The sequence below is a fragment of the Triturus cristatus genome, chromosome 5_1 (assembly GCF_964204655.1).
Source record: "Triturus cristatus chromosome 5_1, aTriCri1.1, whole genome shotgun sequence".
Taxonomy (NCBI): domain Eukaryota; kingdom Metazoa; phylum Chordata; class Amphibia; order Caudata; family Salamandridae; genus Triturus; species Triturus cristatus.
Genome location: NC_140587.1, coordinates 101,549,113 through 101,569,227, shown reverse-complemented (window position 1 = coordinate 101,569,227; position 20,115 = coordinate 101,549,113). Strand labels below are relative to the sequence as shown.

General features: G+C 42.4%; 1 protein-coding gene across 1 annotated transcript in view; it reads left to right on the top strand.

Moving 5' to 3' along the window:
• The window catches only part of LOC146830317 (NFX1-type zinc finger-containing protein 1-like), a 727,926-nt gene that overhangs the window by 172,957 nt on the left and 534,854 nt on the right, over nucleotides 1-20,115 (top strand). The window contains exons 4-5 of the mRNA XM_085604515.1: nucleotides 18,094-18,168; nucleotides 19,403-19,477. Coding sequence (XP_085460641.1) covers nucleotides 18,094-18,168; nucleotides 19,403-19,477 — 150 coding nt within the window. The remainder of the gene's footprint in view (nucleotides 1-18,093; nucleotides 18,169-19,402; nucleotides 19,478-20,115) is intronic.

Genomic DNA, 20,115 nt, shown 5'->3' with positions numbered 1-20,115 from the left:
CTCACTGCTTTTTTAATCCTGACAGTGGTCATCGCTTGATTAAAGTTTTGCTCCGATGCCTCCTAGCCAGTTTTAACCATCACTTGATTTGACACACTCACTAATTCTTTTTTGATTGTTTGCGCTGCATCCTCACTCACACATCATAACTCATCATATGTGGATTTAGTCGATCCTCTGGAATTACAAACAAAACATCCCTGAGCTCCTCCCTCTCAGTGAGGGGGTTGTAGCCCCCAAAGGAACTAGGATTTTCCTTTGGGAGGAGAATCCCTATAATGAAGCATGTCACCATTGGTGAGTGAGGGATTATGTCCTTAAAGGGATTTGCCCTTAGACACACTGTGTTTGCCAACTCTTATCAATTAGGTTGATCATCATCGCACAAGTTTAGATCATTACTTGGAGGTGTTGTTGTTTTTGTTTCTTATCGCTCTCTTACTTTTTTAGTTTACTGGCACTTCCGGTAACTCTATAGACCCTAGGATTTTCACTGTTTGATAATACTACACTCGGCCACCCTGGCATGAGCGCAGGGGTGTAAGCCGGCGGACCCACGTTCCCCCTTGGGATGATTCCCTTAGGGTTCCTAACTCGGAGCTCTTATTTACAGTTGAAGGGTTTAGTTGGGAGGGTATCACAACCTGTTTGGGGGGTTGGTGTGGGTGGGGAGGGGGGATTTGAAATGTGTATTTTAAAACACCTGCCACAAGGTAAATGTGTACCTCGATGTATGTTGTTGTTGACACGTGGGAATGCTTACCTGCTATTTGTTGCAAATGTAGTTGTGAAATCTGATACTTGGGCCAAAACTATGAGGTTTTCTGTTGTAGAGGAAGCTATGTCATCCGCAATATGTCCATCTACTCAATATCTATACTCGACATGTCACACCTAAAATGTCTCACATGGAATGTAAGAGGTCTGAATGACCGTAGGAAGGCGAGACTGGTACACTCATACCTAGCTAGACATGGAGTGGACATATGTCTACTGCAGGAAACACACCTAACCGGGGATATGGTACGCATGCTTACACATAACAGATGGGGTGAGGTGGTGGACTGCGGGTATTCCAACTACTCACGGGGAGTGGCTATACTTATACGTAGGGGACTGCAGTGGCGCAAGCACAGCACATTGTTAGATAGTGACAGCGATATATATTACTGCAAGGCACCCTATATAATACGCCAATGGTGATCATAAATACATATGGCCCGAACACGGATGCTCCGGCCTTCTTTCATCACATTAGGCACAAGGTGCAGTCCTTGGCCCCTGCTGTGGTGTTCTGGGGCGGAGATTTCAATGTGGTCCTCTCCGAGGAGGTAGATCGGCGGGGATCATCACGGGAACACCATCCGAGAGCAGCCGCAATGCTCCAGGACATTAGGTCTGAATTAGAGTTGGTGGATTCCTGGAGAATGCTACACCCAACACTTAGAGAGGGCACATGCGTGTCACATCACCGTAGTGCATGGTCGAGGCTTGACTACTGGCTATTATCCAGAGACATGCACACATGGGTCACAGATGCGACACACCACCCGCACACTCTTTCGGACCATGCACCTGCACAACTGACACTTAAAATACCAGATCCCTATACAACCCCATTCAGTTGGAGATTTCCCTCGGGGGCGCTGCTGGACCAGGTATTCCGCGAAGAATTACGGGGGAAAATAGAGGAGTATTTCATATTTAATGAGGGAACAGTGGAATCCCCGGGCATGCTATGGGAGGCATTTAAATCTGTAATACGAGGTGACTGCATAGCGCTAAAGAAAGGGGTACTTAAGGATATACGCAACACACTACAAACACTGGAGAGGGAGATAGGTGAGCTTGAACGCGCCAGGGAGCGTGCCCCATCCCAAGCTATTGCGGCGCAGATCAGAACTAAAGTGTCGGAATTTCAAGCAGAAGCGGAAAGGGAAACGGCATATTTATACAAACATGCTAAGGCGCGACTGTATGGAGAAGGGGATAGAGCCGGGAAAACGCTAGCAGGCCTATTGAGAGCACCCAAGGGAGCTGACTATATAACTGAACTGTCTACAGAAGATGGTGTAAGGGTCAGAACACCGCCCAAAATCCTCACCACAATGACTAGATACTATGAGAAGCTCTACACTTCCCAGTCCAATTCATCACAGTCTGACATAGTAGATTACTTGGACACTATGGCGCTGGCGTGGTTTAGTGACAGTGCTTGAAAATACATGGAGCTCCCCATCACGGTTGAAGATATCAAACAAGTGATTGGAAGTATGCCGGCGGGAAAGGCTCCGGGAGCGGACGGGCTGACTGCAGCCTTTTGTAAGGAATATTCTGATTTAATAGCCCCACGCCTCCTGCAGGTATATATGGAGGCAGTGGAAATAGGGTTCCTCCCTCCCACCCTACGTGAGGCCACCATTATCACCCTGTTGAAGCCAGATTAAGAGCCTACTGCACCTGATTCGTACGGCCCCTCTCCCTAATAAATTTAGATGCAAAAATATACGCCACACTCATTGCAAACCGGCTGCAACCTATGCTGCCGCAGATAGCGCTGCCGGACCAATCTGGTTTTATACCTGGTCGCTCAACAGCCCATAACTTGCGCACGTTGTTTGGTCTGCTACATTATTTAGCTCCACATGTTCAAGCAATAGCCACGCTGTTAGACTCCACAAAGGCATTTGATTCGCTGGAGTGGCGATTCCTGTTTACACTGCTACCCCGCTTAGGGTTTAGCCCCCTATTCATCCGACAAATACAGTTGCTATATGCAGGCCCTGTGGCACGAGTCAAGATAAACGGACAAATGTCGGAGCCTTTTGCCATAACCAGGGGAACAAGACAGGGATGCCCACTGTCGCCTTTGTTGTTTGCCATCGCCACTGAGCCATTGGCAGCCCGGCTGCGCCAGCACCATACGCAGCGGAGCATAGGTTTCACGTCTCGGGGATTGTTGATTTCTATGTATGCAGACGATATGGTAATATACCTAACTAACCCGAAAGAAAACTTTGTAGCTGTAATGAGAGAGATCGTCCGCTATGGTGGGCTCACAAGAATCCAGGTAAACTGGTCAAAATCGGTGATCTTTCCACTCACAGACGACACCACACCAGTGGACGTAGAATTCCCTATTCAGTGGGCAAACAGTGAAGTTAAATATTTGGGTATATGGGTGAGCAGATCACTCCAGGAAATATGGCTCGCGAACTATGGGAAAGTTATGGACTGGATAGAGAGCAAGATAAAGTGATGGAGACAACTTCCACTATCGCTGATAGGCCGCATATCCATCATAAAGATGGTAATCCTGCCCAAACTATTATACTTGTTTGTAAACATTCCGATGCCGTGGAATACACACTTTTTCCGGAAACTGAGATCCAATATGTTAGATTTGGTGTGGGCGGGCAAACAGCCTGGGGCGCCAATTCAGCCACACGTGGCGGTAGAAATAGATAAAATAGTCCCCATGCCTCTAAACACGGCAATCTACCAGCCTTATAAGAGACCCCACTCAGAAATTGACACGGTAGAAACCATGAGGTGGGCATGGACAGGAATTGCTCGTAGGGCCAAGCTTGAGGAACTCTATGCCCCATCCATGCCAATAGGGGGTAACCCGTTACTGACTCCATTAATGGACAAAGCCATTGCATTAAGAGCAAAGGCACATGCATTGGAAAGGGGCAGCGATCTATTCCCAGGAGACACGTTTCTGTCGATACAACAAATGAGTAATCCCGATACACCCACGGCATCTGACATGTTGTTGTACTATCAGATTAGGGCTGCATGCCGCGCTAGATACTCGTCATTTCCACAGGCGCCTCCTGCGCTGCCTGCACTAGAGAATGTATTGGCTAACCCCTCACCCCGCAAATTGATTACGCGAATCTACAGCATAACACAAAAAGAGTCACCTATAATCATATGCACCACAAGAGTAGATTGGGAGAATGACTCCAATATTACTATCACAGAAAAACAATGGCAATATTGCTGTTCGCAACTAGAAAACCTCTCCCCTAATTACAGACTAAGACTAATTAATTTTAACTTTCTGCATAGATTGTACCGGACACCCTCCCAACTGCATCGAATGGGCATCTACCCAGACACAAAATGCTGGAGATCTGGGGCCCAAGAGGCCACGTTCTCCCACCTGGCATGGTACTGCAGACCTGTTGAGGGTTTTTGGATGGCAGTCTTGGGGCATATCAGGCAAATAACTAACACCGAGGTAAGGGCATCCCCACTGATGGCACTCCTGGGTTATGTGGCAGAAGTCCCGAAGAAGTCACGAAAACTTACGTCTATGCTGCTCTTGTTAGCTAAAAGGCAGGTTGCGCTTAATTGGAAGAAGCGGCGAGCTCCTACAATGGCAGCGTGGTTGAATAATGTAATATACTGCAAAGGCCAGCTGTCCAATTATTGGGAATTAATGCCTAGCAGATACAGACCTTTGGATATTTGGCAACCATTTGCCACCATGCTAGACGCGGGAGGTTCAGACCTATGCAGGAACTAAGCATATATGCTGTGGTTGAGCGGCTGGGGGTAATCACTAACCATATCGGACTGGGATCTAGGGTAAAGGGAACAAGAGGTGTAAATCCAGGACAAGTGACATGAAAGGGTATGGAAGATCAGACCAACTACATCACTCATATGCATCACACGACACACAGGGTGGCACTACAGTCCATTCGAATATGGTAGGTGGGAGGGGGCAGAGGGGGGGTTACTGGTAAGTTAAATTAGGTTTTATTGTGTATAAACTCATGACATATGCTGTGACAGGCTCATCAAAAGACAGTGGGATGCTACTACACAAATGTTTGACTTCGCTGCCGGCCCGTTGGGTTGTAGGCATGTAAGCTGTGTCCTGTTAATCAAGGAATATTACAATTGGGGCTGCCGGCCTCCGGGTTGTGTGCATACAGCTGTGTCATGAAAGCTTGTTTAAATAAATAAAAATAAAAATATAAATAAAAAAATATATTTTGCTTTACATTGAATTAAAACCTTAAAAATTCACTGAAAAAAACAAGGGTTAATGTTAAGTTATAGTTAGGTGGGAAATTCAGTTATAGTGTAATGTTTTAAGTCTTAAAAAACAGAAATTTGCCAGTTATACTTAGCTCTGATAATTATATCTCGTGCCCTGAGGTAACTATAACGTGCACTAAACCACACAAAAGTACTCCTCTAATACATCAATCTTATTTCACCAACTATTGTATAGATGAATCCTGATCTAACAGTGATGGGAAGTCCCTATGTGAAGCTACGGATTATATGACACTAGTAAGTGGGGAAGGAGACAAGTCCTTTTGTTTTATATACCCTCACACACCCTAGTGGTGTCATGCTTCATCATCGGGTCACCCTGACGCCTAAAAGTCAGGGTGGGCTCGAACATTTTTCAGGGAGCTCTTAGAGAACTTTTTGGCCAGGGGGACTAAAGATTAAAAGTCCGCAGACAGATCCCAGTTTCCCTTTATTCTTGGATCTGTCAGGGATATTAAAACAGAGATGAAAAGGGTCGGTTGGGATATTATGGTCCTAAGACCCTAGTGCCAACGTGTTTCAGTCCGCTTAAGCCCCTAAAGGGTGCTGGACTTTCTTCAGGGCGATGACTCAGTATCTCCAGGAATAGACAATAGTGAGGGAATTTCCCTATACTATTTACAATAAGGGCAGATAGCTGCTCCTTTTCCTATCAGCAGGGTATTATTGTTTGTGGTTTCTCCATCTGTGGAAAAATAAAAACAACGGACCCAGACATAGTGTATCATTCTTTTTAAGAACTGTTACTTCCCATGGTGAGTTGTGCTGCTTGCTGCCCCTGTGTCTTAATAGCAAGAAGGTGACAAAACACAACATCCAACATACCTATTCGGTGTGTGTAAGATAATATAGTTTAACTTTACCACACTCAATAATGTGGTCAAAGATCGTGTAGTGGCGGCAATTAGTCGCATCCTGTCAGTACCTGCATACTTTTGCGTGTAAAACACTGTGTGACAACCGTGTCCTCCACGCCAATACAGCCAACGCTGCTACCAGTCGCCGTGACTTGCACCCTCTCAATGCGCTGCTAATTACCACACATATTACATCATTCATGGCATCTTATGTGACATCATTGATAATATCACTGCAACATTTGTAAATAAATTATTGATAGGAAATCTGTGCATGGCGGAGGGCGAGTCATACTCACTTTGGGGCACGAGTTATAGTAGTTCTATGACGATGCTATTATCTTGAAAGTATTGAAACACTGTTGATACACTGACCCAACTTATACTGATTGATTTTACTGTATATTTTTTGGGCCGTAGGTCTGCCAATGCTATTGTGATACATATATTGCCTTCTCTTGTATTTATCACTCCTTTGCCTGAGCACTTACTTCACTCTATTCACATCGCTTTATGCACAGCACACTGCAGTACTTTGTTTTTGGTATTTTATATATTGATAGTTTACCATATAATAAAAACATTGTTTTAATTTGCATAGACTAACTGTAATGCTTGTCAATATCCAATTATAAATTGTCCTTCTCTACGCTCTACCTTTAAAAAAGAACTGGGTCAGAGAGGCAACTGCCAGTACAATGCATTCTGGGAAGAGGTGTGCCCCAGGTTGTTAAAGAGAGAGATATTTTTTGTGTCTGTTAAATGTAAGGCCCCAGGCTTCATTATCTTACATCCACGTTCTCTGCTAAAAGGATTATTGCATTTTCTTCTTCATGCAAATGCTGCAATGCATTTCTTTGAACATAATTTGAAGACCTTTATTGATATATTACCTACTGGCAGTCGCCAGTAGGTAGTTATAGTTAGGACCTATTTTCCATTTGAAATCCGCAACATTCTCTTTGGAATAACGTTGGCGTCGATTGATGAATCTTCGCGAAAGTTTCCAAACTTTTGGCCAGCTCCGGTCTGCTCCTATCCTGAAAATTTCACGGTGATTCGTCAAGCGGGGGCCGAGAAAAAAAGGAGGTCCCAAAACTCTTTTTCCCCATGCATTTTCCCATAGGACGTGTTGACACAGCTACAGCCCGAAGTGCTGAACGGAATTACACCAAATTTGGCAAAGAGGTAGTCATCAGTTCAGACTCGTGCCTTTTGCTTAAATGGTGTAAATACGTTCAGTAGTTCCTGAGGGAATCAAAAGTAAAATCACATGTATATCTGGGCGGAGCCTAACCACACATCTCATCGTGAGATCTGATTGGCTGTCAGCACTTATCCAAGAAGTGTTGGCAGCCATCTTGGGACCAATATACATGATAGCACCTCATTAAAAAGCATTGCAGTTAATAGAAGGTTTTAAGACTTTAGTTACATTATAAATCATTTGTTGATGGTACCATACTCATTTTAGGAATTGTGGTGTGTTCTAAGGTGATTTTACCATATGAAAAAGCCTTCTGCTGTGATATCATGAATCATGTTTGCGAGAAAACTATTTTCTCATGCTTTTCCCACAGAGGTTTGGAAGGTGATCTATAAGCTAAACTGAGAGCATATTTTCTGTAAATTCACATTATCTTTCTCAGTCATGTGAGAATGAAGTCTGACATTCTCAGTAAAACATGTACATCCAACAAGGGCAGAGACTGTCAGTTGATTCCTTTGTGTTCTACTGCAGCTTCCCAGAGTGTTCTAAAGAACAACTAGAGCGCTAACAGTCCTACTTATGACAAACGTATGGCACACCTGAAGCCATCTTGGTTGGAATAAAGTGGTAACTCTTAAAACATTTAATTTAAAAAGGAACAAAATGAGGGGGTTCATTTTGCCGTAGAAAGTATGATTAGTGCTGCAGAAAGAAAAATTAGGGCACATTTTGAGTGACTTCTCAAATCCTCTTCTATTTCATTAAAAAATTCTGACATGCAGACTGAAACATGCACTTTCTATACCAGCAGCAGACTTCCCTGGTGAGCAGTAGCTTTACTACAGTGATCTAATAAGCAACTAGAGTGCTAACATTCTGAATTTATGGCAAATGTGTGACACCTCTGAATGCCTTCTTGATGGAATCAAAGTAAAAAACTGAAAGTATTTCCTACTGAGGAGACTGTAGTAAATGAGGAAATTAGGAAACATCATAACAAATAAGTCTCCCAAAATGGCCACCAGAGACAAAAGAGCCCAAATATAGCCCAAATATCTCCCAGATGTAGCCCAAGTATAGCCCAATGACAGAATGTCCCAGAGTGTTCTAACGAACAACTAGAGCGCTAACAGTCTTACTTATGACAAAAGTATGGCACACCTGAAGCCATCTTGATTGGAATAAAGTGGTAACACTTAAAACATTTAATTTACAAAGGAACAAAATGAGGGGGTTCATTTTGCCATAGAAATTATGATTAGTGCTGCAGAGAGAAAAATTAGGGCACATTTTGACTTCTCAAATCCTCTTCTATTTCATAAAAAAATTGTGGAGTGGATGTGTATGTGGATCTTAGAATTACTGAATAGGTTGTTGTAACTGATATTGGTATGTCCATTGTTTTGAAAATTTTAGTTTCTATTTTTGAATGTGTGTATCAAAGGTTATATTAGGGGAGAGGAGGTCTGCCACTCTATCACAAGGATGATGTCATCAGTGATGTCATTTGAGATGTCATGAGTGATGTCACTGACCATGTCATGAGTGATGTAATATGTGACGTCATCAGCAGTGCATTGCGGGTGCGCGAGTTATAGTTAGCTGAACTAACTATAACGGGGGAATTTCAATGGTTTTGTACGAGTGAAAAGACCAGCTAACTATAACGCCCCTGAAACCTATGGTTTTTTCAGTGAATTTCTAAGGTTTTTTAAATTCTAATTCCTAACTATAACGTGCCTGAAACCTATGTTTTTTTCAGTGAATATATATATATATATATATATATCAAAACAAGAATCCGGTCAGGATAAAGGCTGTCAGTCGCGCGGTCCGCGTTCAGGGTACCGGAAACCCTGTATCCATTAATCCACCACCTTCCAAAATCTTGAAGTATCACGGACACAAAAGCAATTGCAGCATTAAGTTTATTCAGGCTGCACAGCAACGCGTTTCAGCTTACTCCGTGATCACGCTAAGTAACGGGCGTTTTTGCACATATTTTAAATGCAGTGTCAAACATAAAAGATAGACAGTGAGTGTTAAAGTAACAATGTAAAAACGGCGGCCATCTTGTAATGTATAATTTCATGTTTAAATCACCCCAATTCATGTCATTGCGCTGATTATGCACACCTCAGAAAATGTATATAATTAAGAATCGATCATATTTCAATAAGGGTTACACTATACATAATTATGAGTGATTATGTGGACAAATAATAATACATCTTATTGATTACCACCCTTCAAGATCGACATCGTGAAAATGTCAATTTCACTCATTCTATTTGGTACACATTCATATACCCAATAATTTAAACAATGTGGTCTACAATGTAGTAGGTTTCTGTATATTAGAGACCAATGTATCAAACACATCTTCTCACTATAGAGACTTCATAGGAATGAGGATCGAGTTTCCAATACTGCCCAAGTGGGCATTAATCAACAAAATACAACAAAATATATCATAGCATTCCTCCCATCGTACGATACCATTGTTCAATGATCATTAGCCTTCAAAGATAATCTTAAATGTCCATAATATCTCAACAATTCATACTGTATAACTTGTATGCTATATCCCACTGTTGATATCGTGACAATAATGGGGTAAACTTATTTTGATAGCCAGCCAGCAAGAAAGTGCAAAAAAACCTAAAAAATGAAAAACAAAAAAACACCAAATTAAAATCTGGTTATAATAAAACCACTTGATTCAGCATTGCACAACCTTTTTCTAACTTATTTCTACTTTTGCAGATGTACAGACAATTCTTCATTGGAGTTCAAACCCAAAGGGGCCATAGTTTCCAGGTCTATAATATACCTGGACTCCAATTTATGCAGAATTAATAGTCTGTTTCCACCCCGGACATTTTCTGCCACAGCATCAATAACCACCATTTTTAGAAATTTCTCATTCTGCATATGTGTGTCAAAGAAGTGTCGTGCTACCGGGTATTGTCTGTTGTTATGGCGGATAGCTCTGTTATGTTCCAGTACTCGTTAAATGGACAATTTGAAAGGCAACAGGGAGCAGTTTCAGGTGTTTGGCATTTGATAAAGGGACTCAACCCGAAACGTGTCATGCCTTCCATGCAGCAATAAAGTGTCCTTCAAAGGCTCCCCGTTGTGTCCCTCTGGTTCTTTTTCTCTCGCGGGAGAGGAATCTTTGGTGGATATATATATATATATATATATATATATATATATATATATATATATTGCAATTTCCATGAAAGTGAATTACAGGTAAAGGTGTTCCGTGGTCCACGCATGCAACCGGGAATTATTCAAGCGGTTAGAAGTTCAACAAAGTGACTACAGTGCTGAACCAGGGCTACAGATATGGAATGTTTTCTTATTTTGAATTCAGAATCCCCGTACACACGTGCTGGTGCTCTGCAGGTTGCGACAGGGTGCGTGGAATTGCCTATTCATATTGAAAGCATTGCTTTGTATTTAATGTAGAATTGAATGCATATTGAACATCCAACCTGGCGTGGCATGCAGCCGACATGTAAGACTCTAGCATGTAGAATGCTTGCTTTGGTAGCTCCCCGCTAACAATGGTACAGGCACACTATATTCATTTTCTCGCAGGCACAGTGGGCTTCTCTTTTTTTAAACTTGTCTTTATTAGCATTTTCCATACTTAAGACATGAAATACCAATACGACAAAACAGTGCAGCAAAGATGACCACTATGAGCTGGCCAGAATCGACACGTAAGTGAGATGTCTTGCGGAGCCCCTGCCAAGGGGGGGAAACCCGCCTTATCAACAACAATTAGCACGTTAGTATGAATCATGGAGGGCCCAGCCCACGCCCGACTCTTAGACACATTTCTTGTACCAGAGAGCTCCACTCTCCATGTGCGCTCATCTACAGCTATGGCGAAGCCGGGGAGCTCCAGGACCAGGGGGGACTGTCGATCGTTTCAGTCGCCTTACTCAAACGGTCCACCATCTCACCTCAGCGTTCCAAACCCCGCTCCGCGCTCTCCTCCGTACACCCTTGCCGCAGCCTACATTCCTCTGCAACCCACCACTCAGGTCCAACAACCATTCGCGCCATGGCGGGGGCAGTGGGCCTCTCTTTGATGATGGGCGGTTACTCGGAAATCAGAATGAAGCAATCCTCTGCTGTAGAGTAACATGTGACTAGTGTCCTATTGGCATAGCCTGGCCTTCATTGTATATTGTGTACATTAATCCAGTCCGAATTATTCCAACCACTGTTAGTAGATGTGTAGCCACATTCCTGTTCTGCAAGTCTCTAAGGAGTCGAGTGTGCTCTTCCATTCAGTCCTTCTCTGTCAATGAAGACGTGATCAAATGATGCAATGGTTTCACTCCCTCTGAGTAATGTATGAGATATGTTTACCCTCCGCTCTGAAATCCTACTAATGCAAGCTGCTTTTGAGTGGTTGTGGGAGCCGCTTAGTCAATCATTTGTGCAAGATCTCTGGTGTGAGTTATTTTAATTTACTGGACAATTTGTGGCCACTGCCTCTAAACTAGGAGACAAAATATGGAATGCTGTTCTCCATAGTATAGGATACAAAACAGTGATAGATGGAATGCTTGAATTAACCTCAGCCAATGATAATTACTTGGGCAGCATCCCAGCCCATCCGTATTCTGTACACCATGTCACCTCAGTTTAGACCTAGCTATATGCAAATCAGCCTTGACCCAGCCCTAATGGGAACAGTCCAGCCCAAACTGCCAAGCCAGGTCCTCCATGAACTGAAACACAAGCAACCCAGGACCACTCTGGCCCTAGTTATCGGCTCATCAGCCATGCACATCTTGGTTCCAGCGACACAGTGTGCACGGGACCCACGTCTGGGCATACCCGTCCCACTTAGGGTGACAAACTAAAGTATAAAAAAACGAAGATGGATGGAATGCTTGAATTAATCTCTTCAACCGGTAATTGCTTCAGCTGCATTCCAGTCCATCGTTTTTTTGCACACCATGCCACCTCAGTTTTGACCCAGCTATATGCAAATCAATCTTGACCCTGTTCCGTAGTATATCAATGTTGTAACATTCCGAGGTGGCCATCATGTTGATTCTAAATGTGGCAGCCATGCTGGAACTTTAAAACAATAGACTATTTACAATATCTCTGCAAGGCGGATATCCACTATTCTGTTTAGTTAAATGCTCACTATGTCTAAACAGCAACATGTTTTCCTTTTTCTATTTGTATTGTTTTAATTTATTTAGCATATTTTTTTGAATTTGTGTGTGTTTTATAGCGATTTTGTCAAAGTGTGAATGCAAGAACGAACCAGTGGATGGATGAATGGGTGCATGAGTGCAAAGATGAGTGACAGACTGCAGGTTTCATGACTTATTGAGTGTCTCAACTCAGCAGTGACACAAAAGGCGCTTTCATTCTATGGCATGGCCAACGCTGGTATTCAATTGTAGTTAGTCCGAGTTTGGTACATTGTTACTCTTCTCAGTATGATGCAGATTCAACTTACTTCATTGGAGTGCTATGTGGATTCCATAGTGGACTGTGGGGACCAGACTCTTGGTTCCAGTTTTGATCATTGACCTCAGGTGGTTGTTGGAATCAGGTCGGTCACCTTGGACATGGGCTGTAGCTCCCGTTGTATTAATAAGACCGATTTCTTTCATCATACCTTGGGTGGATCCCTCCTTGGCTATTGCTGGTGACTTTGTAACGGAATCCTACATTTTAGTCTGTCACTGCGTAGCGCATGGGGTTGCCTGCTGTGCCGTGCGCTACAACAGTGCCCTACTTACTACTCAATGACGCAGACACGCTGAGCATTGCATTTACATATACTCTGCCGTATCTTATGTTTCCTGTCCTTCCTTCCAAAGATGGGGACCCACAACAATAACAGGCTCTCGGTTCTCTTCACAACAGCCAATCTGCAGGAGGAGACAGTCACTGCCTAAACTCAGCATCCGACCAAGGGTGAATTACCAAAGCTGAGAGCTATAATATATGCATGCATAACAATTTGATAACAAGCTTCCTGCACATATTTGTTGATGGTCTTCAGGTTTCCAGTGCTTAATCAAAGCAGAGGCATGTATGAATGTTCACTGGTGCCTGGTATATTTATAAATGTCTCCAACTCCTCCTCGCTGGCTCTTCCTAACCAGCAGATTGTCTTTGGAGCAGCCAGAAAATTTCACAAAAGGTTGATTAAGAGAACTGATACTCAGACTGTGAACAAGTACTACTCATGGTCGACATATAATGAGTCCCCCCTTGACACTGTGCTGGGTGTGCCAAGGTGAAATACCCGAATTCGTTAGAAGCTCTGTAATAGTTTTGAACAATAAATACTCTTTGTACAATCAGAATATACATTCTCCCTAGCTTTTACATCACTCCCAACACCTAACACTTTGTCTGCAGCCAACATCTGATCAGAAGCCATTTTTTTGTGCCTTTTCATTAGTCGTCGCCACCCCTATTTTCCTTGTAAACAACATTTAAAACGCAGTCATTACAACGCACTAACTTTACAACACAGTCATTGCAAAGCAACATCCTTTACTTCGCATACCATTACAACGCAGCCATTACATCACATGTCACTACAAAGCATGTCACTACAACGCATGCCATTACAACGCGTTATAAGGTAAGTAATAGAAAACAGTAATTTTTACCCCTACACTATCCAACACTTTCCCTACTGTTGGACTCACTGGAGTGGGAATAGTAATTTTTACCCGTACACTATCCAATGCGTACCCTACTGTTGCACTCACTGGAGTGTGAATAGTAATTCTTACCCCTACACTATCCAACACTTACTCTACTGTGGCCCTAAAAGTATTATGCATTGTAATGGTATGCATTGTAATGGTATGCGTTGTAATGGAATGCGTTGTAAATGTAGTTTCTAAAAATGTGTTGTGATGGCATGCGTTGTAAAAACATGCGTTGTAAAGGATGTTGCGGTGTAAAAACTGTGTTGTAAAGGTATGCGTTGTAAAGACATGCGTTGTAAATGTTTGCGCTGTAAAGTCATTCATTTTCCTTTTCTTGCTAAACATGATCTTCTCCCTGAGCATCTCTGCTGAAAGCTTTGTTTCTTCAAAGTGCCAGTTCACTCTTACAGGTGCCAAGGATCCGACACTGGGTAGCAGACACACTTCTTTAGCTCGATAAAGATCACCGCTGTAAAAACGTATTGGAGAAGGGAAAGCGCAAAGCCTCCATTTTGAAAAGTGGGATACAAGTACTTATGTGTTCATATGCAGAGCAGACACTCTTCCAATGGCATATTAAGTACTACGATCTCTCAGACATACGTGTTGATACACCAAGGGCCTGATTCACAAAGGTAAATTTAGACATGAAGTCTGACTTTTGAGCTGAAGTCTAGGTTTGGACCTAAAGTCTGGGAACCCTATTCACAAAGGTAAACTTAGACCAAAAGTCTAAGTTTGGGACTTTCGGTATTCACAAAGGTAAGTTCTGAGTAGTATCTTTACGTCCGCACTCGGGCGGAGTTTCTGCACTCAGGGCGGAATTCTATCCTAAGTGGGGAGTATCCACTCCGGGTTCAGAGCTTCCACTCTTGCACAGAGATTCCACTCGAGTGTGGACATAAAGATACTACTCATAACTTACCTTTGTGAATACCGAATGTCCTAAACTTAGACTTTTGGTCTAAATTCACCTTTGAGCATTGGCCCTAACTTTACACCTGAATTCTAACTTTACACCTAAAGTCTAAAGGCCCGAATCACAAAGATGAAGTTAGATCAAAAGTCTAACTTATACGATACTTCGAACTTTACGACTTTTCAGTATTCACAAAGTTAAGTTACTAGCAGTAACTTTACTACTAGTACTAGCAAGACTTTTGGTCTAACGTTATCTTTGTGAATGGGGCCCTAAATGTTTATGCGATTTGCCTGTGCTTAAAAACGAACCACCACAGAGCACAAATATTAAATGCCTTTATCATTAGTGGATCTGGAAAATACATATTCATTCAGATATTTACATATAAATCCTGCCAAAAAAATGGCATAACAGAGGAATTCAGCCTTTGAATTGGTTGTTTAAATAGTATTTAAGCTGCTTTGATTTTCAGCACATTGAGAGTGGTGTGAGACAGTGACATCGGTATGAAGAATGGTTTAAATTGGGAGAGGAGGCTGATAGGAAAGGTGAAAAGCAAATTAACAAATTAAAAAGTCTCTTTAGTCACTGTAAATACAATGGCACCTGATATACTTCTCTTAAATTAAATCGAAATTCCAAGTGACCGTTTAGAAAAGAACTTGGCTCCCATTCTTTGTACCCCAGCAAGGGGAGAGAGAGAGAGAGAGAGAGAGAGAGAGAGAGAGAGAGAGAGAGAGAGAGAGAGAGAGAGAGAGAGAGAGGGGGAGTCTGTCTGTATGTGTGTGACACCCCACAGCACTCAAGAATTGGAACAGATCTAAAATAAAGTCAGATTGAGAGGGACAACACAGAATCCTGGTAACAATGTGTTGCTGAAAGGCAAAGAAATCTTTTAATTAGTTTAGTTGAGTCATATATTGTATGCAAAGCAGATTAGCAAGATCATCAAAGGCGAAGAAGGTGCTAGATTTCCTCCAGAAAGAAATACAGGGGCGTGGCTTCGGGGGGTGAGCGGAGGGTGTTTGGGGTGTTACAACCCCATAATAAATGTCTTTTATTATAAATTGTTGGGTACAGGTGCTTTCAGTCAGGTATGGTTAGGTGTCTGTCGGATTTCACCAGAAATGTTTACACACACACCTAAAAACACACACTCTCCCTCTCTCTGGACAGAGAATAAACAAATGTTGGGTATTTCACAAAACAATGTGTTTTCTCTCACTTAGTACCACTGGCAATCCGCATTCATTAGAGCCAAGCTTTTAGAAGCAAAACCCTATTTACTAAAAAAAAAGTAGACAGAGTTTTGCGTCAAACAATAATGCCTATTTCAAATAGGCACTATCAAAGAGAAAGGCTTTGATTTCTCTGTTTTTTCCTAATTTGCATGTGTGCTGCACTGTACAGCACTATTACAAAGCTGGAAACGTTTTTAAGTTAGTCTAAGCATTGTGGGCCAGGTTTTGCATCGCCCTTGCACCACGCAAGGGGGCACAAGGGCAAACCAAAACCGACGCGAGACTTATCAAGCCATCCAAGGCTCCTTTGCTGCCCCTGCATGGTTTGATAAATCTGGAGTAACGCAAGGCCTCGGAAATCGCTGTCTAGCATTGCCCTGCCCAAGGGAGGTGTTCCATGGGAGGAGCGAGGGTGTTCCCACGCATCCACCCATCGATTTTGGTGCATTCTCAGATTTACCATTACTGGTAGACCTGGGAATGCTTTGCCTCCTCAAGTGAGGCGTAACGAGGAGAAATATCTTTATTTCTCCTCCTTTTTTTCTCCTTCTATGTGTGCTGCATTGTTCAGTGCACATAGTAAGAGGAAAAGGCCTCTCAGGATTGTTTTTGTGCAGGAAGGTGAGCCTTCCTACACAAACACAATCCTGCCCACAGTGCAGGCACCCTTGCAACATAACGCTAAGGTGCCTGTGTTGGCGCGAGGCAGCCATAAGTGCGCCAGCATTAAGAAAGGTAAGGAATGCGACGTATAATGTTAAATATGGCGCATTCCTGCCCTTTCACGCAGTGCAGCACAGCGCAGCAAGGTGAATTGCTGCGTTTTATTGCATGAAAGATTGATAAATATGTCCCTGTATTTTGTATTGGAAAGGTACTCTTCCAGTTCAAAACCTATGCTAGACTCACGCAGCCCCTCTTGCACTATGTTGCAAAAGTATGTGCATGGGGCACTGGCACTAGGAACAAAGGAGGAGAGTGTAAATATGGCACTCTCACGCTCTCTCCTTTTCACACAGCGCAGCATTTTTGCCTGCTGCGCTGCATGAGAAGTTGGTAAATAGACCCCTATGTGCCAGCGTGATTGTTTGGAAATCTGAAGCTCTCCTCCCACCCACCAATCTTACTGACCAAGCTTTGCCCCTCGAAAAATAGGTGGGGCATCTTGTGATTTGTGGTTTATTAAAACTTAAAACCCTGAATACTCCTGATTTTGTTCAGCGTGGCCTGTGCCACCCTAACCACAACACTTTTCTTACTCTTAGATCATGGATTATCCAAAGACCACCACAAATACTCTAGGTTTTTGAAATTCCCCAAGTGATTTTCATTGTAAATGGCTCAGTGTGGGAGACCCGAAAGCAATAAACCTTATAGTCCTTCATGGCCTCTGCCACCTTCACCATAACCCGTCTCTGTTTTTAGATCTTGAATGAACCAATGGATTTTGTCATCTAAGTTGATAGCATTTTATAAAGTATCTGCTGAAATGCACATTGCGAGTGCCTATAAGGCTGACAATATCCTTTATGCATGTTCATCATTTTTCCAAAGTAATATATATATATATATCTCCTTTCATTCTGCTAAAACCTAGTTAGGGTTAAGCCGGGTGTACAGTCAAAAGTTGGGCTATGTTTAGAGATGAATGAGGGTTTAGGGTACTGCTTGTGTAAAATACGGGGTATGGTAAGAATTGTGGTAAAGGTTAGGTTTAGGGTTACAGTTAGGGTTAAGACTACCTTTATGATAAGTGATAAGGTAAATATGTTAGGGCTAAGGTCAGGTTTAGGGCTAAGTTTAGAATCGGGTTAAGTGCGAGGTTTGAAGTCAGGTATGATTTTAGGGTGGGGTTTAAATTTAAGGTTAGTATCAGGGTTATGATTGGATTCCTGATTATTATTATGGTGAGGTTTAGGATTGATGTTCATGTTACAGTTAGGGTTGTTATAGTTCTGCTTACAGTTAAGGTAAATGTAACTATTATGAGTAAATTGAGAGATGGCTTTATGGTTATATAGGGTCCTATGTTCAAGTAAAAAGTGTAACTTGTTTTCCCCAGATGAAGGCTCTTAATGATCCACAGCTCGCGAGCATCAGCGCCGAACCACAATGTCCCCACGCAGATGCTGAAAAAGTAAGATCAAGTTTGCATTTACCACAAATATCTGCACCATTTGGAGATTAGGACAGGGAAGGCTTTTGGGTTAGGGAAGAGAGGGAGTTAGAGTTAGGTAAGGGGACGGGATGGGATGGGATTAAGGGTAGTGTTATAATAGAGATTAGGGCTGACGGACATCAAGATGAGGTTAAAAGGAAGATGGGAAGTACAGCTAGGGAAGTGACACAGTTGGATGTGGGCTAAGCATATGGTATGATTTAGAGCTAAAGGCAAGTTTATGGCTACAGGCAGCATCAAGATATCAAATAGTTAGACTAAGGATAAGTATTAGAGGTGAGATTATGCATAGAGTTAGTTAGAGAAGGATAAATGTTAGGGTTGATGTTAGGTTTAAAGTTATTCCATTTGGGAATATGGCGAAGGTGAAAGTAAGGATAAAGGTAAGGGTAAGATTGGAGCCTGAGGTATAAGTAGATAGAGGTTAGGATAGAGTTAGGATCAGACTTTTGGCAACTGGTTAGCAGTAGAGTGTAGAGTTAGGGTTATACTTATATTAAAGATAAGTGAGCGTAGGTTAGGGTTAGAGTTATGGTCAACATTAGGTTTAGGGTATGGGTTACAAATTATGTTAACGTTTTGGTTAAAGTTAGAATGAGGGTTATAGATGGGGTAATGTTTGAGTTCCAGATTAGGTCAAAATTAAGGTTCGGTTGATAATAGGTATGGTTTAGATTTGATTTACACCTGGATTTTGGGTTAGGGTGACGGTTAATGTTGAATTCAGAGTTTGGATTAGGGTTGACGTTAGGTTTGCGTGCATCCTTCATGTTCACCGTGTTTGGAAATAGTACATTCAATTATATATGGACAGCTGCTGTCCGTCCAGGTAACAGTGGTGGGGTGAGGGGCCCGGTAACGGCGGATTTCCGGGGATGATGCCCAGGGGAAATTAAATAAATAATAAATGTTTCCTCTGCATCGTCCCTCGAAATCCCCCCTTACCTGGCCCCACCGCCCCACCGCTGTTACCTGCACGGACCGTGGCTGTATATGGAAAGGTATTGTTGGGTGCTTACATGTGATTTTGTGCACATATGTTTTATATATCATTGTCATTCATGGCACTGTTGTTTTACTCGTTTTGCTGAACTCAAATGTATAATCTGCTTTTTTTCATCAACAATGTTAACTAGAGCCATTAAATTACATCTTGTTTTTCATCTGGTTGTTACACTTGTTTTTGTTTAAGGAAAAGGCTGCAAGTGACCCACAATTGATAGAAAGTGCTTCTGCACCCCAGGCTCTTCACACAGATGCTCAAAAGGTACCATTATTTTGCATTTCCAACTGACATTTATTTCCTTAGCCTCACCTTAGAGCATGTTGCCTCTTGCTACCCCTGTTTGATATTTTATTATCTGTATGACTGAATTAGTAAACCAGATTACCTCCATGAAGGTTGTCAATGTTTCAGACATAAATTGGATTAGAGAAGGCAAAGAGTGAAGGCCTCATCTTGAAAAGTGGAATGCAAGCACTGATGCGTTTATGTAGATTATGGCAGTACATATAATGTGAATGAACTTAAAGGTGGCACTCCTGTATTGGCATATTTTGTGGTCCGATCTCTCAGACATACTTGTTCAGACAGTAAATGTTTATGTTCTTTGCTTACAAATAAAAAGCAACACTATAGAGGATGTATAGTTGATAATTATATGCATTCGTAGATAAGGGAAAAAGAACTCTCATTCATGACTTTGACACATGGTGTATGAAAGTGCCCCTTTTTGACATGGTGACCCCCACTTGTTGCTCGTATTTCGATGCAATCTTGACTGGAGGTGCACTAGGTTCCTGATAACCAGGTCCCCAGTAACAGATCTCTTTCCTATACATGTGCAATTGGTCCACAATTACCGATAACTTTGGGACCCCTGTAAGTTCCTAGTAAGTGGTACC